General features: G+C 52.6%; 6 protein-coding genes across 6 annotated transcripts; 4 read left to right on the top strand and 2 right to left on the bottom strand.

Annotated features, from left to right (window-relative positions):
- Nucleotides 1-359: 359 nt before the first annotated feature.
- mfs1_2 (Transporter mfs1) lies at nucleotides 360-6,566 on the top strand (the record flags this gene model as incomplete). Its single annotated transcript, XM_066129971.1, has 12 exons — nucleotides 360-459; nucleotides 523-670; nucleotides 720-773; nucleotides 830-900; nucleotides 950-1,161; nucleotides 1,209-1,315; nucleotides 1,375-1,639; nucleotides 1,846-2,165; nucleotides 3,303-3,786; nucleotides 3,859-3,987; nucleotides 4,035-4,260; nucleotides 4,321-6,566. 12 exons carry the CDS (start codon nucleotides 360-362, stop codon nucleotides 6,564-6,566), a joined length of 4,362 nt encoding a protein of 1,453 aa, XP_065985628.1.
- A 495-nt stretch (nucleotides 6,567-7,061) lies between these two features.
- On the top strand, nucleotides 7,062-7,875 carry G6M90_00g026630 (uncharacterized protein; the record flags this gene model as incomplete). Its single annotated transcript, XM_066129970.1, has 3 exons — nucleotides 7,062-7,092; nucleotides 7,140-7,568; nucleotides 7,643-7,875. The coding sequence occupies 3 exons, from the start codon at nucleotides 7,062-7,064 to the stop codon at nucleotides 7,873-7,875; spliced, it is 693 nt and encodes a 230-aa protein (XP_065985763.1).
- Nucleotides 7,876-8,655: 780 nt separating this feature from the next.
- mdm28 (LETM1 domain-containing protein mdm28) lies at nucleotides 8,656-10,327 on the top strand (the record flags this gene model as incomplete). Its single annotated transcript, XM_014692439.1, has 2 exons — nucleotides 8,656-8,716; nucleotides 8,769-10,327. 2 exons carry the CDS (start codon nucleotides 8,656-8,658, stop codon nucleotides 10,325-10,327), a joined length of 1,620 nt encoding a protein of 539 aa, XP_014547925.1.
- Nucleotides 10,328-11,324: 997 nt separating this feature from the next.
- ATG24 (Sorting nexin-4) lies at nucleotides 11,325-12,848 on the top strand (the record flags this gene model as incomplete). The annotated part of the gene is made up of 2 exons (XM_014692440.1): nucleotides 11,325-11,579; nucleotides 11,715-12,848. 2 exons carry the CDS (start codon nucleotides 11,325-11,327, stop codon nucleotides 12,846-12,848), a joined length of 1,389 nt encoding a protein of 462 aa, XP_014547926.1.
- Nucleotides 12,849-13,294: 446 nt separating this feature from the next.
- KEX1_0 (Protease KEX1) lies at nucleotides 13,295-15,812 on the bottom strand (the record flags this gene model as incomplete). Its single annotated transcript, XM_014692441.1, has 3 exons — nucleotides 13,295-13,973; nucleotides 14,027-14,601; nucleotides 14,658-15,812. The coding sequence occupies 3 exons, from the start codon at nucleotides 15,810-15,812 to the stop codon at nucleotides 13,295-13,297; spliced, it is 2,409 nt and encodes an 802-aa protein (XP_014547927.1).
- Nucleotides 15,813-17,314: 1,502 nt separating this feature from the next.
- On the bottom strand, nucleotides 17,315-18,359 carry MIR1_0 (Mitochondrial phosphate carrier protein; the record flags this gene model as incomplete). Its single annotated transcript, XM_014692442.1, has 2 exons — nucleotides 17,315-18,166; nucleotides 18,264-18,359. The coding sequence occupies 2 exons, from the start codon at nucleotides 18,357-18,359 to the stop codon at nucleotides 17,315-17,317; spliced, it is 948 nt and encodes a 315-aa protein (XP_014547928.1).
- Nucleotides 18,360-21,613: the final 3,254 nt, after the last annotated feature.

Genomic DNA, 21,613 nt, shown 5'->3' with positions numbered 1-21,613 from the left:
GCGATCGTTCAAACCCCGCGGCTTCTGTACGCCGTAGCTGAGCGGAGCGCCGCGCAACAATGGAAAGGCCATTGCGAAACAACATGACGGTGCCTGGGTTAGTAATACAAAGCACCTGAATGCTCGGACATACGACGCTCGCCCCTGACCAAATAGTCAGTCCGATGTCCCCCTCGGCCGATGTGGGGCCGATCCTCCGCTCCCGAATAGCCTAAGCGGAACCGTTTGACGCCGTGGCATGCCCCGTTGCGCACTTGGAGTGCCTTGCAAGTCAATGTCAATGTACATTTTATAAAACCAACCCATTGTGCAGCTGGTATACCTGTGAAAATGTGTCCAAGATGCAAAGGCTTGTCAAAATGGCACATATTGTCCGCAATACCGCCCTCGGCACTGCCGTACGCCTCCTCTCCCGCAACAAATGTCTCTGTTTCCCGGTCGACTCAAACAAGTATCAGCGTAGGAATATAGATTAATCTGTTCCATACGGGGGGTTGATTGACCCATTGAGTGATGATAAAGATGCAGCGACAGAGGTTAAAGTGAATTGGTGGTTTATCACAAGGTTGATAAAGGAGGCGGCTAATCTGAGCAGTGAATCCCACGACAACCCTGTAAATCCACAGAACTGGGCACAATGGAGAAAGATGTTGGTTTCAAGTGTAATCTGGTGAGTCGCTAATCTGGGCCGGTAAGAGGGCCAACTACTAACTTGTAAGTGTTTACACGGTTGCCATGCACTGCGGGTCGTCGATATTCGCGCCGAGCGAAGAGTAAGACGGCATCTTCGCCAGAAGCCAGGACCACAAAGCTAATATATTGATTCAAGCCAAATACTGAGACGCCTTCATGTCTCGGAAGCGGCTGCCTCTCTTGGTCTTTCCCCCTATATTTTAGGCTGTGCGTCTTTATCCTTTCAACGTTACACCACCGTGCTAATAAGGAGAAGATGGTCTTGGGCCGCTCTTGTTCTCATCCCTGGGTGAGATTGCCTTTATTGGCCGCAACCCAGTATACGTTGTCGCATTCTTCATCTTCGCCGTGCTCTCTGTCGGCGCGGCTCTTTGCGGCTCGTTTTCAGGGCTGGTCGTCCTGCGGTTTCTGCAGGGTTTCTTCGGCAGCCCTAGCTTGGCTACTGGGGCAGCCACACTCGGCGACGTGGTATGCTTTCAAGGATTCTTTATAATGAACCAGGCTAACGCGAGCAGTTTTCTATCGTGTATTTGCCGTATCCTCTAGCTGCGTGGTCTAGTGCCATGTATGCGGAACCGGCTCTAGCTCCGATTCTTTCTGCTTTTGCCGTAGAAGCTAAAGGGTATGTCTACCCGATACTAGGCCAATTCGGGGAGGTTTTAGATAACAATTCTTTAGTAGGCACCGGTCTCTGGGGGAAATCGTACGGCTCTCGGGTTTCGTGTTTGTCGTGCTCGTCGTCTTCCTCCCCGAAACGGCGGCGCCAACGCTCCTGTATTACAAGGCCAAACGACTTCGACAAAGAACCGGATGTTTGGCATTTGTTCCCACGGGATCCCTGTGGAAGAAGCATCAGAGTGCGGCCCAGACCGTGAAACTCGCGCTCGTTAAGCCGTTTGGGGTATCCGTCAAAGCTCCTGCAGTTGCCTTATCAACGTTTACGCACGTAACCTACCCAGCCCTATAGGGGGCATTATCCACTAACAGCGTGTAGATGTTCCTCGTTTATAGCATTTACTACTCCTTCTTTAAAGTCTGGTCTTCCCCCTAGTCTATCCCAAAATCTACCACATAAGCCCAGGTCTCACCAGTGCCGTCTTCATCTGCGTCCTCGTCTCCTGCATCCTATGCACAATATGGTATTACGCTTAGTACCACCTCACGACCAAGGCCAGAGTCCGCAAACTCGGCACTTTTAACACGCAGGAAACTTTCCTCCGGCCCGGGCTCCTTAGTGTGCTGGGCGTGCCGGTGGGCATATTTCTCTTAGGATGGACCTCCAAAGAGTCTGTGCCTTGGCAAGTTCCAGCGCTGGGCCACATTATGTACTGCGGGTGTTCGTTTGCGGTCGGGCCGGGCATCTTTATTCACTTGCCGACTAGTCACCCGCAATATGCGGCGAGTTTGTTCGCTGCAGACGATGCGTTGAGGAGTGCATTCGCCAGTGGTGCCATTTTGTACGGGCGGCCGCTGTATGTGAATATGGGGGTTGCGAAAGGATGCAGCTTGTAGGGCGGGTTGAGTGTGCTTGGTGTCTTTGTGTATTGGAGTTTGTATATATATGGGTGGGCCGATGCTGGGGGTGAAGAGCAAGTTGACGGCTCCGTGAGCGATGCTCATTGTGTAGAGATGGAAGAACAACTCCTCCGGCGGGACTGAGAGAGGTCGAAGCTGCGTGTAGGATAGATGGCGTTTAGAATTTCGCTGGTACTAAACAACCAGTTGATTCCTCTTCAACATGCTTGATTCGTTCTTTCGACCGTTCACGTCCAGTCGCATGCGGTCGCCGGTCATGTATGTCCACTCGTAGGAAGACAATTCACCCGGCGGACTGGTGGCACTTATGCAGTTGAGGTGTGTAATGTCCTGATCAAACCTGAGACATTTCACCAGACTTCAGTGTTTGTCAGCAACGTCCATGTCAACTGTCTATGGGGCTTGGATTCTTCATGCCTGGCCTGGCCAATGCTCTGGGGCCAACAGCAAGCCCAACTAAAGCCAGGCGCTTGTAAACTAATTATAGCTTCAACGTCGACACAATGTTGAAATGCCAGAGGTCAATTCAATGCTGTCATTGGGCAGAGCGTCCCGGCGGCCACCAGGTTGGGCGGCTAATGGGCGATGCCGGTGACCATCAACGCAGCCCGGCCCCTGATCTACACCGTCCATACATGGAGATTTGTAACAGAAGCTCCACAGGTTGGGCGAAAACCAGGCTGGGCCTTGTGTAACAAAAGGTCAACCTGCAGCCTAGCCGCATCATTAGTGCCCATGTACGTGCATGTGGCTGTTCTGCAGGCTGACTGGCCGACCTTCTCCGCCCTTTGTCGCCCTGAATGCAGATGGCATTGACTTTTTCCAACTTGGTTTGTCTCCCTTGAATATTTATCGCATATAACTCGGCGAGATTGTTCATGTCCTGCCTTCAAACATCGTGGCATCGGTGCAGACATGTCTTCGTCAACAAAGAATGCAAACGCTCCATGTAGATTCCGCCATCATCGCATTTTCAAATGCCTGAGCCAATTTCGGCGCAGGTTCAAAGCCCGTTTAAGACCTAAGTCAGTAGTGGATATCAAATGACAGAAATATACTCATCATTCACACAGGCTGCCTAAAGAAGACCAAGACACATCGGTCGAGCCCATTTCGCTTTCCTCCATCTCGATACATGGCAAACTGGGCCGACAGCCCGCCGTGGATGACGGCCACGATCAAATTTCACCTGTGGACAGTCACTCCATAAGCACATCACACCACACTACCATCGATGAACCCTCCCAGGCGGTTGTGGACGATGCGCCAGCTTCAGACCTTTGGAGCGCGGCATATCGCGAGGCCGTGGAAAGTCTAGGCGAAGACATAGACGTGGCGATCTTGAAAGGCAAAGGCATTGAGCAGTTATTCCATCAGCTCGAAGAACTCAACACGGAGCTGACCGAGCAGTCTGCCTTCCTGGCGGGCGTGGAATATTTACAACGTATCAAGGTACCATTGGAGAAATTCAAACTTGCCTTGGATCTTGCTACTCCTCTCACTGATATGCAACCGGTTTCCGCTGCTGTCTTTGGGGTGGTCAAGGGCGTCACAGCGGTACGTACTATGATTGAACCGACCAGTCGATTACCATCTCGCAGAGCACCTATCTAAAAGCTATTGATGCAGATTGCCATAAGCTTCGCCGCCGCCGACGTCGAGTTTGCCAAGAAGATTGGCGAAATGTTGGAGCAAATGTCATACATTGATGAGTGCGACACGCTGGGCCAGAAATCCGAGAATAAGAATATACACAAGGTAGTCTCCGTCCTTGGCCGCTTTGCAGCTCATCTAACTATTGGCAGGCCTTGGTATCCGTATATCAAAAGATCCTGGAGTTTTATCAAGCTGCATACGACATATTAACTAGGAGAAAAGTAAAATTAGTCTTGAAAATCATCTTGGAAAACGATAAACTGCCTGCTATTATCAGCGAGTTTATAACGCGCGCTAGCAATCTTCGAAATCTTATTCATACAACCACATTAGAGGTTGTCCAAGAGATCCAGGTCATGCTCTACGATCAACAAAGTAAGTCCCCATTTCTTCCAGCATCATTGCCTACAAGTGCCAGGATTCTCATTCTCTCAGTTGCCGCTTGGCTAGGCCGTGAAAGTGAACTGGTTCAAAGCGAACACCATGACTCACTTCAAGCTATTCGTGCCGATGAGGCCTGTGAATTTCTATTAAAGCACGCCCACTTCCTCAACTGGTACTGTGGAACCGACGCCACTGGCTCCCAAAAGCTAATCATGGTTGGCGACATGGGCAGTGGCAAAAGCGTCTCTATGGCGTTTCTTGTCGACGAGTTGGTCAAAAAGAGTCAGTTCCAGCTACCCCGGGCCAAGGTTTACTACTACTACTGCCAACCTGGCAAGACTGATAACTACGCCTCCTTCCTGTCGACCTGGATCCTGCAGCTCCTCGAAGACTTTCCCGCCAAGAAGAAGGCCTTTGTCGAGCTATACAACCAAGCCAGAACACAGGGGGACCGGAATCCGGGAAAGAACAAGACCTTTCTAGAACGCATCCTCAAAGGCTTCCTGGGAGACGTCGACCGTTTGCTTTTCATCGCAATCGACGGCCTGGATGAGTTTGATAGGCGGTCGCGCAAACAGCTGGTCGAGTTCCTGGATACATCGATGCAGGTGACGTCCAAACTAAAAGTTGTCCTGTCTACCCGTCCCGAAGACGAAATTCTAGAGCTTCTGGGCGAGACGCCAAAAATTTACGTGAGCTCTCACGCGGGGAGAGATGGCATCATTGTCAAAAAGATTGTAAACGACAGGTTGAATCACCTGTCGCCAGATGTCAAAGGGCTCATTATCCGCACGCTATCCGAACGTGCCAACGGGAGCGCCATCTGGACGAATACCGTCGTTCAGCTAATCGAAGGGCTCGAGATAAGAGCCCTCGGTCCTATGAAGACGTTTTTGGAAGACATACCACTTCCCGATAGGCTTCACACCCTGTACAGCCAATGCATAACGAAATGTACATCAAACCGGCCTGAAAATAAACCCATTGCCGTCACGGCTTTGAAATTCCTCTCCGTCGTCCGCAGGCCGCTTAGCATATTGGAACTCTCATGGGCAGTGACGCTGGCCCTGGCCGGAGATGGTATAACAAGCATCGAATCTCTAGCCGATCTTGTAGACAGTGGCCGCGTCATGAGCCTGATCCGACCGTTTGTTGCCCACATCGATTTTGGAGACGTGAAGAAGCGTCAGGTCCGGCTGCTGCACCTGTCGGTAAAGGACTTCGTCACCCAGTCACTAGCTTCGTCGGGCATGCCGCATACACCATCGGCCGAGTGCTGCGCGGAGATGTTGGAGGCCGAGTTGATGAATACCTGCGTCAGGTATCTCCTGCTCGACGAGGTTGGCCAGAGGCATCTCTTTTCTGACGAGCAGCTCGCTATCGAGGCTCTACCGCAAGAAGTTGACCTGTTCAACGACGACAGCGAGCCTAATAACTACACTGCCAACTGCAGCTGGGACGAGTGGGAGGAGACCATGATTCGCTACGACCCGACGGAGCGCGGCTTTGGGGAGTTGTTCGTTTACGCTTCGTGCTACTGGGTTGAGCACTGGAGCGTCATCACTACGCCGTCCCTAGTAGAGTTGGCGAGCATCGAAAAGCTATGTGAGCCCGGTTCTACCAGGATTCACAACTGGATTGAGCAGAACCGCCGACCTGGGTGCGTTATTTTGCCGAGGGTCGTATTTGACCCTAGTTTGTATGACCCCCTTGGTATTGCCGCGCTGTTTAGCTCGCCCGACATGTTTCGCCACGTGGTTGAGAGTTCCGACTTTGGCAGCGCAAAGTTCTTGCCCAAGTCAATCATGAAGGCTGCTGATCAACTCATCCAGTGGGGTGACATATGTAGGCTGAGGATGCTGCCTCTCGACGAGAAGGCGAAGCATCGGCTTCTTACTTTGGAGTTCTTCCGGCTAGTCATTCACCAGTGGTTTGGTCGCAAGACTGACCTACGGCGTCAAAATTGGGATGGAGTCTTTGACTTTATTTATGACGTCCTGGACGTCATGATACGAGAAAAGTGGGCAAACAAGCTCTTTTGTGCGGCTACCGCGAAGTGCTGTCTGCCCATGATCCAGCGTTTGGTGGGCAGAGCCAGGATCAACAAAGAGCTGGAGAGCGAGCTGTGTTGTCGAGATTCTCCAGACGCTGGCGAGACATTAAATACCAGTGCAGTGAGTCATTTAATTCAGGAGGCTATGAGGGAAGATGACATCGAGGTGGTTGAGTATTTAATAAAGCACTACGGTACTGAGGTACGCCTCCCCAACTCCAAGTCACGCGAGGAAGATGCCTAGTATCTGGATGTCGAGAAATGAGGCCCCGACATGGAAAGAGATCTAATGCCGGGGCGCCGTTTCTTCCTTATCGTACGGATCCAAATCTCCGGGAAAGCAAGAAGAGACTTTCGGCGTCTCCCAGAGAACGTGAGAAGCATGCCAGGGCAGGGGTTAGGGCGATCAATATGCACAATTGCTAAAGCGTTTCCAATATTTCCTAATCGTACTTGAACATATTTTGGGTCCCAGTAATCATAGCTGGGCTTACTACTTGACACATGAAGGCGAATATTCCACTAAATTAGCATTTCCCTACTACTACGCTGCACACGAGAAGTATCTTCAACGAATGAATGAGTAGCCTAGTTTGAGTTTTCTATACTCTATTTTTTACTTTTACCCCTTGTTGGCGAGGGCGTTTTGCAGTGTCTCCGTTGCTGGCCCTCACATTTGTAGCTGAATCATGTCCATCCTAACCCGAGCACAGATGCTCCTGGCAGTGCCCTTAGGTAAATGCGAAGGAATGATGAGTACTTTGAGCCTTGTAAGTTTCAAAGTTATTGAGGAGTGGTCCAAGTATGACTCTCTAAGTTGCAACTCTTACCCTCGGCGCCGCCGCCGCAACCACCTGGAACTACCGCCGGGCCAGCTCCTGGAGCAACCCCGACGGCGGCAACACCAAGGCAGACCTGGCTGACCACAAGGTCAACTACGGAAGCACTCCCCCCTGGGACGCTCTCGACAAGATCAAGGACCACTGCCTCTCCAACGGCTGCAGCAGCGACAGCAAATTCGAGATTGACACCAATGTCGTCAAGGATGACCAGCTCATCGGCGCCAAGATCAAGATTGCTGTTGGCGGCTCCTTCAAAGACCCTGGCCAGGAGGGTAGCCTCGACCAGTTGGTTGAGATTGTCAAGAATGTTGCCGCCCACTCCCCCTATGATGTGAAGAAGGGCGTCCCTTACCAGGTTGGCAATGGCTGTATTCCTGGGGCCGCAGGTCCGACGCCCTGCGATCGTGAGTTTTCCCTCGAACCCTTGTTTCCCTGGTGTCCAACGGGAAAACACATGCTGACTTGGACTTGGTCACAGCGGGCAAAACCGAGCACGTTGACCAGTACCACCTCACTGACATGATTGTGGTCCGCGTCGAGGGCAAGAGTGGCGATCAGAAGGCCGACATGAACGTACACGTCACTATTGAAGTTCCTGATGTCGGCGGTGGTGTCTGTGCCGATATTACCAAGGTCGGTGGTGCCATGGCTGGTGCTCTCAATGGTATTTTGGGCGGAATCTTCACCCTTGCTTCTGTTGGTTGCAAGTAAATGGGTTGAAGTCGTGTTTTTTGTACGGAACTGGATGTATGCTAAACCACAGATGTCTAGACTTTAACTATGGAGACGTTCGGTGAGAAATTTTGAGTCTGCATTTCGAATCGTGGCGACATCACTTCTCGTACTGCATGGATCCAGTGTTCATACAGAGTTGTGTGAGCAACTTTCCTCATTGAGTGCAAATGGTGAAAGTACGATGGGAGGATACAGTCTAAACGCATCCCCTCCAACCCTCTAAAAAAAAAAAAAAAGTGAGAGACATGGAGAGACGAATGAAAAAGACGTCCTTGGCGCAAACCACAGTAAGGCAGTAGTATTATTTTCCTTCGTGAAAAAGACTGACGTAATCTCAGTTCCTGGCTGCCGGGTAGCTGTCAGAAAAGGCTTGCGGACATCGGCGTAACCGTTGAGGGACCGGTGTCACGTGCCTCAACCAATCGCCGCTCGGGCCACATCGGCGGATCCTTTTTGCTGGGCTGGATACGTCGATGCACGGGGCCCGATAGTCCCGCCCGTCCCGTCATTGGTGCTCAACCAAGCATGTGGACGCCCCGGCTTGGCCACGATCAGGACCCTCTGGCGATTCGCATTTGCATTTCTGGCACTTTGTTCCCTAACACCATTCATCACCATCCCCAAACCCTCGTTTTCATCGCACAACAACACAAATCAGTTACAGCGCGGGCGCACACGTCATTGTAATACGGCAGATTCCAGTCACTCTCTTGAAACCCTCTCAACTTCGCCCAACGGCGACTTCGTTGCTCCATCATGAGTGCATCGGCCACAGTTGCCCGCCGGGCAGCCACGAGAACCCCCTTGTTAAGAAACGGTCAGCATTGCTCAAACCGTCTTGTTGCATCTCCAGTACTGACCTTACATAGCCCAGGCCTTGTCGCGCGGCGTTACACCCAGCTTGATGGCCAGGCATATCGGCCGTCAGTCACAGGTTTCGGCACTGGCACTGCTGATTCCCATGCGACAGGTCAGCACCGAGCATCACCGACCTGACTCACAACATTCTGGCCTGCCACCGGGTTTCAACGTCGACCAGGCTAAGAAACCGTTGCCGAAAGAGAACCCCGCCGTCGAGGCCAAGGACGTAGACGCCCAGAGCCCAACCGCAACCGCTGGCCAACCTGACACAACCCAGGCCGAGGCCGCCATGACTGACTTGGCCGCCAAAAAAGATGATTTGGCACAGCAGAAGGAGGTGACCAAGGCGGAGAAGGAAGAGAAGAAGCTCACTATATGGCAAAAGGTTAAAAAAGAGGCCCAGCACTATTGGGATGGAAGTAAGCTGCTTGCTACAGAAGTCAAAATTAGCTGGAGACTAGCGCTCAAGATGGCTGCTGGCTACGACCTCACCCGCAGAGAACACAAGCAGCTGCGACGAACAGTCCAGGATCTGGGCCGCCTTGTCCCATTCAGCGTCTTCATCATTGTTCCACTTGGTGAGGCACTTCTGCCGTTGGCGTTGAAGCTGTTCCCCAACATGCTGCCGAGCACATTCGAGGGCCAAAAGTCCAAGGAAGCCAAGGCCACCGTCTTGCGATCCACGCGAAAAGAAGTGAGCAGCTTTTTGCGACAGACTCTCAAGGAGACTGGTCTTCCTCTAAGCCAGGCAACGGCCCAGAAGGAGGAGTTCGCCAACTTCTTTCGCAAGGTCCGCTCCACTGGCGAAGCTCCCACCCACCAGGATGTCATCAAGGTCTGCAAGGTCTTCCGAGATGACATGACCCTTGACAACCTGTCTCGCCCCCAGTTGGTTTCCATGTGCCGATACATGAACCTCAACACCTTTGGTACGGATATGATGCTGCGATATCAGGTTCGCCATCGCATGAGACAAATCAAGCGAGACGACAAGGCCATCAGCTTCGAAGGTGTTGACAGTCTTACCGTCCTGGAACTGCAGATGGCTTGCGCTGCTCGTGGTATCAGGACTCACAGCGTGTCTCCTGCTCGCATGCGAACCGACCTGCAGTCGTGGTTGGATCTGCGTCTGAAGGAGGGCGTTCCGTCTACCTTGCTCGTCCTCAGCAATGCGTACATGTATGGTCAGGGTTCTGGCGAAGGCTCAAGCCAGATTGACGCTCTCATCGGCGTACTTTCCTCCATCCCCGAGGAGTTGTTCCACGAGATCGAGCTCGAAGTCCACAACGCCGAAGGCGCCGCCACCAACAAACAGCGTCTCGAGGTTGTCAAGGAGCAGCAGGAGCTTATCGAGGAGGAGAACGAACAGAACGAAGAAAGCCAGAGCACTGGCATGGCCACACCCCGTGACGTTGAAGACATTGACGAAAAGGAGGAGAGAATCATGCATGCTGAAGCTGAGGGTGCTGACAAGAAGGCTGCCAGCGAAATGGTCGATGCTGAGCGCGAACAGGCTCAAGTAACCGAGCGACAGGCCAAGACCCAGTCCAACGCGGAGCAAAAGTGAACAATATAAATGACAAAAAAAGCGCAGATCTTGATGAATCGACCAAGACTCGCATTAAAAAAGCGACACGCAACGTCGGCGTCAAAGTACATCTCCCCTACTCATTGCCACATGCTGGGCAGAACAAATTCCAAGCCACTCTATCATTCAACGAATATTATTTTATTTTCATATGTATGATTTGAAATGTGGCGGAGTAGGCATTTTTTTTTTCGGGATAGGGGCTGGGTGTATTGACATGCACAACAGAAAACTCAGCGGGCGGTGCACATGGCCCATCTCATGGTGGGATCACGGTGAAGGCGACATATATACATCACATAGACTTTTTGCCACCAACAGGATAGGAAATAGACTGCATTGAATTTTGTATGTACTAGCTTTCGGCTGCATTACGATGGTGTGTCGGGCTAAGTTCACTGATACCCTTTTCCATATAATACAGTGGTTGTGAAGATTGAATTGAAGGCTCCGGAGGCGTGCGTCATCGTCGTAGGGGCTGCTCTCATGATGTTGTTAAGGGGTACATGTGTGGCATGGCTGAGATGACAAACGACCTTGATGCTTCACTTGACACAAAATGCGAATATGCGTAGTTGATTTAGCCGCTGGTCAATTTTACTGGGCCCATAAACTGCTTCATTCTAGCTTGCGACACTTGAATCTTGTTCTTTGCTTGTTCTTGTCTTTGTATTCCGCAACAAACACCCCCGGGGTTCTTCAGCCCCCACATCATCATCCCACGCCACAGCATTGATCCGAGCTCCCACCAGCTGTTCCTACTGTTCGCACTTGCAACCTTCACCCATTCAGGAGCATATTTCCCCTCGGCTGCTCCCTCTTTCCTTTCCGTGCTCCTCACGGTCGACGAAACTGATTCCTTCGGGCCATCCCTCTCTGCAAAGAACACCTGCATCTCAGCGCGAAAGCAGTCAAGCTCGTTGGCCCCGCTCGCCGAATCCGTACAACGCCGTGCTGCACATTGAATAGCAACACCATGGCCGTCACTGACCAAGACCACGACCAAGACAACTTCTCCAGCATATCATGGACGGAACACGACACCGCAGTAAATTCAGTCGCAGGACAGCACGGGCACCATGATGGCGAGGCCTCAGGAGCCAGACGTAGCGGCCGCGAGCTCGATCCTCACGGGCTAGGCAGCGAGAAGCTCGAGTGTACAGTTGGTAGTCCGCTCAAGGAGAATGACGGCAGCAAGGATGCATTCATTTCATATCTGATTACCACTCACGTACGTATGAGCACCTATGCGACATAGCGTCGGCCCTTCCCTCCGGCGCCGAGGAGGCAATGCTGGCTGTTGACTGCAAAGTCCCCTCATCGTCAGTGAGACACAAACAGCTAACATGGACATGTTCCACACCAGTCCACCTTCCAGTCGTTCCAGAAAGAAACAACGACTGTCCGGCGACGCTTCACAGACTTTGTCTTCCTATACAAGCAGCTCATGCGAGACTATCCCGCCACCGCCGTGCCCCCGCTCCCGGACAAGCAGCGCATGGAATACGTGCGCGGCGACCGCTTCGGCCCAGACTTCACCTTGCGACGGGCACACTCGTTCCAGCGCTTCCTCACCCGTCTATCACTGCACCCCATCCTCCGCCGGGCACCCATCCTGCACAGCTTCCTCGAGAGCCCCGACTGGAACGCGACCATGCGCAGCCGCAGCGCCCGCACCAGCCTCTCCACCGACCCCAGCAACTCGAGCGGCGTCTTCGACAACTTCGCAGACACCTTCATCAACGCCTTCACCAAGCTGCACAAGCCGGACAGGCGCTTCATCGAAGTCAAAGACAAGAGCGACAAGCTCGACGAGGACCTGGGCAACATTGAAAAGATTGTCGCCCGCGTCGTCCGCCGCGAGGCCGATCTCGAAACGGACCTCAAGGACCTCGCGGAGCAGTTCCAAAAGCTCATCACCCTCGAGCCCGGCGTCGAGCCCGAGGTCCACGCCTTCGCCGCCTCCATCCAAGACACCGCCGCGCACCTGCACACCCTGCGCGACGTCACCGACCAGGACTACCTCGGCTCCCTGCGCGACATGCAGGCCTACTCCCTCTCGCTCAAGAACCTCCTCCGCGCGCGGGAGCAGAAGCAGCTCGACTACGAACAGCTCACTGAGTACCTCAACAAGTCCACCGCGGAGCGCGACTCCCTCCAGTCGGGCTACGCGTCCTCGGGCGCCGGCTCCTTCATCCGCGCCAAGATCGAAGACGTCCGCGGCGTCGACCACGAGCAGGCCCGCCGCGAGCGCCAGCGCAAGCTCGAGCTGCGCGTCGAGGAGCTCACCACCGAGGTAGAGCGGGCCCGTGCCACGAGCGACATGTTCGACGACGAGGTCGTCCGGGAAGTCGCCGATTTCGAGCGCATCAAGAGGGCCGAGTTCAAGACACAGCTGGGTGGGCTGGCGGATGCACACGTCGGGTTTTACGGAGAGGTGGTTGACCTTTGGGAGAGGTACATCAAAGAAATGGACCAGGAGAGCGTGCTAGCCGCGTAATTGATATTGCTACAAGTTAAACACTGGCGTTGCGGCTGATTCTGTTCCTTTTCTCTCTCTTCTGGCTCGGCGTTGGCGAATAAGATTAAGTAGTTACGATAGCAACCTTTTAAGCGTCATACAGAACGTAATGCGCTCGCTGTAAATAGACCGGTTATTGAACAGCCCCAGGCACTATTCGGTCCGAGAAACCATGTCTCATGTCCAGTGTGTTCAAGTACTAAGTAAATCTATTCGTAATGCTGGGCTAGGCATGATCCTTTGATAATACATTCAAAACTCCTTTTGATCCCATGCAGATGAGCAAGGCATTTATTTGAACAGGAAGCATATTCCAAAACTGGGGAAAAAAGACAACCCGTCAACTGTCATCACGGCCTTGGCCCTCAAAAATATACACCACATCCAAATGGAGTCTTGTTCCATGTACCTAAACGCCAAGGTGGTTATGATCGGCTTCCTCCGCCAAGGGGCATTGTTTCGGCCGCGCCTGAACTGCCCTCGTCATCGCTCTCCTCACCCACGACATATTGATCCTCTTCATACCCATTACCAGCCAATCTTTCCGTTGACGGATCTCTGTATTCATCAAATTCTTCCTCGTCATCACTGGCCCCGGCAAATGCATCATATAGCTCGCCACCGCGGGTTCGGCGGCCTTCACCGCCCTTCTCATTGCTATTCAGACCATCGGCCTCTTCTTCATCAAGTAGCTCAAACTCATAGTCGTCACGGGGCGTGTTACGACGCTTTCGAGCGATGAAGAGGTAAATACACAAGCCAATACAGAAGAGCACAATAAGAACAGCAGCACCAATAACCCACAGCATTGCTGTCTTGGACCCAAAGCCGGGGAACCAGGATGGCGGAACGGTGGAAGTAGCAGTAGCAGTAGTAGTAGGTGAAGCAGTGGCTGTAGGCGTGGGGCTGGCTGTTGGCGTAGGACTTTGCGTAACAGGAAGATCGACATACTCATCCTCTGTAGGCATACCCAGTTCGGTGGCTTTTTTGGCATCGATAGACTCACCCCATAGCTTTAAGCGCCAGTCGACAAATGAACCGTTGTGTTTGTTTTGCTCTGTATCTCTAACAACCAAAGTCCACTTTCCAACACCGGATTCACCCCTGTATGTGTGTTAGTCATTTGAAACGGCGTGAGCAGTGGAGATATTCCTTACCAGTGAGCAACGCTCATGAAGGTCCAGTTAACATAGCCGGCATAGTGCTCGTCACCGCTGCGAGTAGTTGCGATCTGACTGACCATGTTGGATGGGCTGATCAAGTCGACGCTAATGTCACCCCGTCGAGTATGGTTGACATTCATGAAGACTGTCACATGCTCCAATCGTTCCAGATTTGCCTCCTTTAGCATGTCCTTCGTGACAGTAAAATTGGCACTAATGCCGGTTGGCCCTTCAGGAATCGCCCCATTGACCTCAAGCCGAGGAGAAAAGAACCATGCTTGAGGCTTCACCTTCTTCCAAGTCTTGGCTTTCTGCACAAGGTCGTAGGTGTCAATTTTGCCATAACCAAACGCGTGGCTGAATTGCTTTCCAATACCTGTCTGGTTCCAGACAACACCCGGGGCCGAAAAGGGCTTGGCTGTGTCCATGACGAGATATTGCATGTCTCTCCAGCTGAGCTCCGGGTCAACTTCCAAAACCAGGGCAAAGATACCAGCGGCAAGTGGAGCTGCCGCCGAAGTTCCTCCGTGACGATCTGTGCATCTGTTTGACCCGACATCTGTCGTGTGCTAGGTGTTGTGAGCCAATGTGTTCCCGATGAGTGAGGTTATTAGTTAGTACTTACGATGAAGCCGTCGGAAGTGCTGCCACCGCTGCTGTAAGTGACCGCGAGCTGAGCGGAGCAAGGTTCTGAGTAATATGTCTGTTGATTATCCCTGCTAACAGCGCCGACTGTGATGCTGAAGATGGAGTTGGTATAGCCATCGAAGTTGCAGTTATCTCCACTCTTCGCTCCGTTACCGCTGGCAAAGACAAAGATAGAGCCGAGCTTATTTCGACCTTCTTGAATAGACTTGAGCATGGCCCTTCTGATCAGAACACTGGGGGCCTCCATAGTGCGACCATCATCAGAAGGGCCCCAAGAGCATGAATAGATTTGGTTCTTGTCGTTCTTGTACATGAGAGCCTCGGCCTCATCTTCGTCGGAGATGACGGCGCTCAGAATACGGATGCCTGCGACCTTGGACTCATACGCAACACCGATACCACATACATCGTTGCGGACAGCGGCGACTTCTCCAGCGCATCGCGTGCCATGGTGATCATCTGAAAGCACAGGGGCGGGTTCTGGATCGTGGTCGTTGAAGTCGTAGGAGCCTTCAGCGAAATAATTCTCTCTAAGATCCTCACTATGCATGTCTAAGCCATCATCGACGATGGCAACGGTAGCATTCTTGCCAGTAATGCCCTCCATCCACACACCAGTCACGTTGACGTCATTGCCGACCTCGACAGAATTAAACAGATGCCACTGCGCCGTAAAAATCGGATCCTTAATGCTGAGGGTATCCATGATTGTTTGCTGTTTCTTGACGGCCGAGAGGGCAGGATCTGCGACAGCACGCGGTATATGAGCCCCGGGAGGAGGTGGCGGGATCACACGTTTATGCAAATGTCGACGCAGCTCCTGCTTAGCCGAGAACCGTATATTGTCTAGCACATCGTACTCCTCTAGTGTGCGCTTCTTCCTCTTACTTTCTAGTAGTTCTCTTCGTACGACGTCGTGCTCAGTTTTTCGAGAGCGGAAAACATGATGGTCGGACAGTGCACCGACGGTACCTTCGTGTCGAAGATGTAGGCGAGACGCGATTTCTTCTGGAGGAACAGAGGAGTCAATCTGTATAACGTAGTAGTCATTGTCTTTGTAGTCCCTTGGTGCATGGCCAGCATAGGAGAGGGAGGCGAGGCCAACAAGGCCAGCGAAAAGCGCAGCTCTCATATCGAAGGATAACGCGGCGTGCACGAAACGGAGGCGATGGCCGCCCGGTGAAGGCGAAGAGCGGATACAAATACCAAAGGTTTCAATACATCTGGAAGCTCTATGGCGTATCTTTAAATACCCAGGTAGACACACACATGAGCCCGCATCAAGGTCTGGAGCTTGTGTGTAGGGATTGAAACTTCCGTCGCCAGCGAAACAAGAGTCGTCCCCAAGTCGAGATGGAAGTGGCGAATTTCCCGTCCGGAGAGCGCGGAAAAAAGACCTCGTGTCGTTGAAGTGTATCTTTACAAGTGCGCTTGCGTGCCGGGCCACAGGCCTCGTGTGCGATGGCTTTGTCCGGCCTGTGGATGATGAAGGGTGTATATAGGTGACACTTTCGGCCAGATGAAGGAGAGACGTCGGATTTGAAGCGTCGTGGTCTTTCACGTCCAGACCAGGCCTATGGCAATCGGGGGCGACCCCTAACCAAAGCCTGCAACGCCACGGAGTACTACTTGGGCAAGTGGGCACTGGGGTGGTGGGGCAGGCGGGTTCCCAGTACTTGGGCCTACCATCGTACCGCTACCTAAGTACTTAAGTACAGTTGAGCGAGCAGTTCATAGTACTTAAGTCTAAGTACTTACTTGGCAAGATTAGAGATTAGAAGCATACGGTGCATGCGCTGAAGTGGACCAGACGCTATTACAGAAGGAACGACAGTGTCCAAGTTTCCGCTACACTCGGACAAGTGGTTGTATTGGGGGCTACAGAAGTAGAGGGTACGCGGCATGTGCCTTCTGTCCCAAGAGTCCGAAGAGCAGGGCTTGACATCTGGAAGTTGCCAGTCGGCTCGTTGCACGCGCGCCTACCTAAGTGCCTTTGTATCCTGGACATGCGGAGTGCACACGCCCCTTCAGTTCCCTCAGGCCTGGCCACTTCAGCGTGATCCATGCGCAACTTGAGGATTGCAACAAAAATAAACGCGTCCTCGAATATTGTGCGAGACGGTTAAAATTTCAGGTCCGTTTGCATTGTTCGAGCCTTTGGAGGCATTCCACCTTGCATAGGCACCCAAGAAGTAACGCCGGAGTATTGGAGTCGCTTTGGTCCAAAAAGGTAGGTGTGTAGAGCGCCTTCCCTATTTGCACGATGGAATGGCTGACGCCACAGGCGCCCCTTCCAATTGACAAATACGAATGAATAGGATGTCGAGTCTGGTATGGTCACCTTTCTCTCACCACTGCAAATGCGACCCTCAGCGCGTTGCCGTCAAACCGCTTTTTGAATCGATATGACACTGTCGATAGATGCTAAACCCTCCATGTCCCACTTCTAGCTCTGCTCGTCTAACCAGCTCTAGGTTCTAAAATTTGTCTCGTCTGTCTGTCTTGACACCGATGAGAACGCTATTGGTGCAGTCGCATCGAATTTCAACAACTCCCCATACCAAATGTCGATAAACGCCGAATCCAGCCATTTTCCCTTGCGCCGCGGCCACGCCCCGTTCTGGCTACCCGTGTCTACAAGGCCTTCTCCTTGTGAATTTCGATACTTGGCGGTGCGCCAGTCAGCTCCTTGCATCGCGCATATATGACAAATTGCCCGGAAACCAGTGCACAGGTCATGACCAGACGTGGCCCTAACCCGGTCAACAACAACCTCTTGGGGCCGAATTCCTTGGCCAGTTGAAACATTCTACTTGTGGCACTCTGGCTCCCGTCCCCAGCTCCCTTGTTGATGGCAGAGAGCAACGTGTCTGCTGGGTGTGACAGCACGGCAGCGGCGGCACCAGCAGCCAGACCCGACGTGAGCTCCACTCCCGTTGACTCCAGGCTGGTGAGCTTGGCCTTTCGTTCTGGGCCCATTGACCGAAAAATGATCTCGTTGACGGCTTCATGGACTGAGAACTGCCCGACGGCGAACGGCACCTGCTTGAACAGCAGCGGCACGAAACCCGAGTAGAATCCTCGAAAGCCTTCTTCTCGGGCCATTCGCATAAATCCCGACGTCAGCCCACTCGCGTAGCCTCTCTGCGAGACTAGTCGGATTCGAGTTGCCTCAAGGGGGCAAAGCAGAATATCTGCAAAACACTCTGCTGTAGCACTGGCACCCAGGTATATGCCCATGCGGCTGCTGACGGCTTTGTCTGGTCCTCCTGCCAACGCAATGTACTGCTTTTTGAAGAATTCGTATCCGGCAAACTTGGCGCCGCCTTGGACCAGATAACCGACGGCGGTTGGACCGAAGCCGGTCAACAATGCCGATGAACCCTCTTTTGCAACAATTGTCCGAGCTGCTCGAACCATATTGAGTCCCTTCATGGCATCGTCGACCTGAATTCGCGTCTTGACAACATCAATCGGCGTCGCGGCCTGCAGTGTTTCGTAGTCAGTATCGGATCATGGCGGTGTCCCCAGCATCTTCGCGCACTGAGCGAGCCGGTTATTTGAAGCATCATTGGCATCGTACCGCATGAGTTGATGTAGCAGCAAGCGCGCCTGCGCAGAAGAACTTGACATAGTCGCTGACTGTGAAGTCCGGCAGCTCGTTTCCTTTGGAAGCCATCTTCGTCTATCAGGTTTTGTTTCCTGGTTTTTATTCTGGCCCCACTGACTAAATTTGGCACAATCGAGAAAAATATCGCGCCTTCATTCGAGGGGTGCTGGTTCTTAAGTAGCGTCCAGCACAAGCTCACCAAGCTACCGAGGGCCTTGGATCGCCTTATCGCATCCAGTCTTCCTCATGACGTCGTTCCGCCCTTGCCGGACGGTCCGTGGACATCTGGAGATAGTGCACCAATCCTCCATCAGCTTGCCCCTGGCCTGTGCCGACCCCTGGGCTGTGGATCCCAGACGTTGCTGCCCATTGGAAACTCAGAAAGCTGGGGCCGTTTGCGCCATGGACGGGTGTTCGGCCTCCCCATTTCAAATGGAGAGGAGGCTTTTGGTCTCTTCGGCCGTCACGGCCACTCTCATGTTGACTGATGGCCTGACGGTATCACAGACTACCAAGTCTTCCGGAGCCTACCTCAAAACGGCTTGATCTGACTGCCTAGGACCAGGACAACCCTTCGAGAAAGCGCTTTGCCATCGGTTTCGGATTTTCTCCATGCTGAAGTGATATTCTTCAAATGAAACCTCCAATTCCCGGCAAGGGCTGATTCTTAATGGTCCTAATATTTGCAGCCACGCTATGGTTTAGGAACTCGTGGGACGATTGGTATTATAAGAAACCCCATGCTGCGGATACAACGAAATGACCTTGTAGCGCAGAGATCGCGTCATTGATATGTCAGACAACATACAAATTGCCCAGTTCATCTGTACTTGGAGCGTGGCAGTTTGTTGAAGTTCACAGCCACTTGAGGTCTTGTTCCACGCCTCTCTGGTCCCGACGTTGAATGCTGCAACTCGATCGTTTGTTTGTGAGTGCCGGCCCCTTCTGGGAGTTCAGGATGAAGGGTGGTCAAGATGACTGGTGACATCTATACGATGCCACAGCATCAGCGCTTCAATCGAATATGCCAACCACACCGGAAATCGTGTAGCCACGCAGCGCCAGAGACAGTTGCGGTCCATTCTCTCTGTTACTCGCGCAGCCTGCCACAGGGTTTTATCTACTGACTACGTGGTGAGCTCGTCTTGGACTCGGTAGCTTCAGAATTCGCCTTGTGTGTCGCATTTATTGCAAACGAAATGTGATTCCCCTTGCTCAAAGCTCTTCCCCGACTTATGGTATTCTTGAGTCCTTGCGCAGACCTTGAGAGATTCGTCAGGCTTCTTACGACTAGATACTACTGTTTTGCCTAGGCATACAAACACCCCATCACGCCTCAACTATTTCGCCCCTTGGTTAAGAGGCTTGCTGCCGTCTGTCCAGAATGGCGTTGCGAGCATGAGGTGCGTCTGACTGCTGCTGCCGGTGTTTTGCTTTGCTTCCTGTTTTTTTGGGAGACCCCGAAAACTTGCGGGCGAGAGTCAGCAACGCCACTGGTAACAGGAGCGTACGGAGTAGAGCTTTCGGCAACATCGACTGGAGCAATGGATCTCCTTGGCATGCCAATAATAACGGCCAGAAGGAGTGTCTACAAATAGCAAACGTCCAGCAACAGCAGAGTCAAAACGCCAAGCCCGCAAAGTATCCGTCTTACAACAGAATGAAGATTGGGCTCTTCAAATGTTCCTGCTTTGGCATTGCAGTAGTAGGTACTACTAAGTCACTACCAACAAGCGCTGTCCCTGCCGCACGGATTAGATTACCGCAGTGTTTGGTATTTATTTGCGATGCACAAATTATTATACATGACATAGGTCCAATTTCTCGGTGCTCAAATAAGGACTGGCAAGTCGTCGATGGGTTGCTAACCGAAGCCTTTGCAGACGACCTGTCAAATTTCCCAGGCCAAGCCCCTGCATCCGCTTAAACGCAGGTCGTGCACCCATGAAGCCATGATTACTCCGTACCTGCAACTCTCATTCGATTCTTGGCTCCGTTTCTGTTTGCTTTGTTCAGCGCAGCTCACTTGATCGGCGCCCGTCTGGCGTTATCCCTCTGCGCTCCAAGGTCCCGAAGGCTTCATTGCAACTTGATCTATTCAACATTGACAAGCAGCCTGATATCCCGCTCCAAGGCCGCCACTCTTGACTGCTGATTTTCAGCTTTGCCTTTGCCTCCCCACGTCCAGATCGCCCTGCCCATATCATGCCCACGCCAATTCAAGCCATCATCCTGGACAGTGGCTCGCAGGTAGGAGACTTGGTTACTTGAACTACACAATGCCAACTGCACCCACGACGTACATATCCTGGTAATGGTTCAACAGCGTCGGACGTCTCAACTTCACTTGTCCATGACCAAAGGGTTGCACAGCTTCGCAGCTGCATTCTTTCCTTCCGATAACAATACGGAGTACAGTAGCACAAGTTGATATGGCCCATTGGCTTGGGAGAGCGAGTATTGGGGGCGCTGCCAAGCTTTTGTTGGCAACAACCCCCAGCTCATCTCCACACAGACCGAGACAGACAGCCTTCTCGTCCCGGGAACTTGGGCCTTGGGCAACGGGCAAACCATGGCCACCTCTCATGTTCGTTGCTTATGAGCTATCACTGCCCTCTACCGACAGGTCGGGACGCTAATTGTGTCTTGGGGCACTAGCATCGCCGAGCTCTGTTGCATGCGGCCGTCTCACCCCTGTGAGATGCTGGCACAGCCTGGCCGTAACTGCACCAACGAAATTATGTCACTCCGAAGACCTCCGGAGGTGCTGATTCGCTATTGTATGAGACAACAAGGTCCTCGGCTCAGTTTCCTGCAGCCGAGAGACAACAAAAACACCTTCACTTGGGCTTCGCCCAGGCGCCTATCTCCAAAGAAGCAAGGGTTTCGGGTTGCGAGGGCTACCCATGGCGCCTGCAACAGACCAAATGAGGTGGTTTTTTTTTGCATCATACGGCCCACAGCTAACCGTGATACTGGTAGTAATTACTCCTCGCTGTCGTTCAATTTCTTGACTTAGAAAGGCCATCCTGGTGTCGTGGCAGGCGTCCATACCAAGGCCACACTGCTTGGGACGCCTTCCTTACCTCGATTCTCGGAGCTTCGGGTGTTGGGAGTCTTTCCATGGTTTGTGTGGTCTACCACTCTGTTGGTTCGTATGCCTACAGGGGTTGGTTCCAGTCTGTTGGAACGGACTGGTAGAGAAAACATGCCACAATATGACCAATGAATGGTCCAGGCACCTGGTGGTCATGACCCGGCGCTTTGGTTCTCTGCATATGTATGCATATGTGCGAATGGTGCCACAAGCTGACTGGTGTCAG

The sequence above is a fragment of the Metarhizium brunneum genome, chromosome 1 (assembly GCF_013426205.1).
Source record: "Metarhizium brunneum chromosome 1, complete sequence".
NCBI classification, from domain to species: Eukaryota; Fungi; Ascomycota; class Sordariomycetes; order Hypocreales; family Clavicipitaceae; genus Metarhizium; species Metarhizium brunneum.
This window is presented reverse-complemented; position numbering and strand designations above follow the sequence as displayed.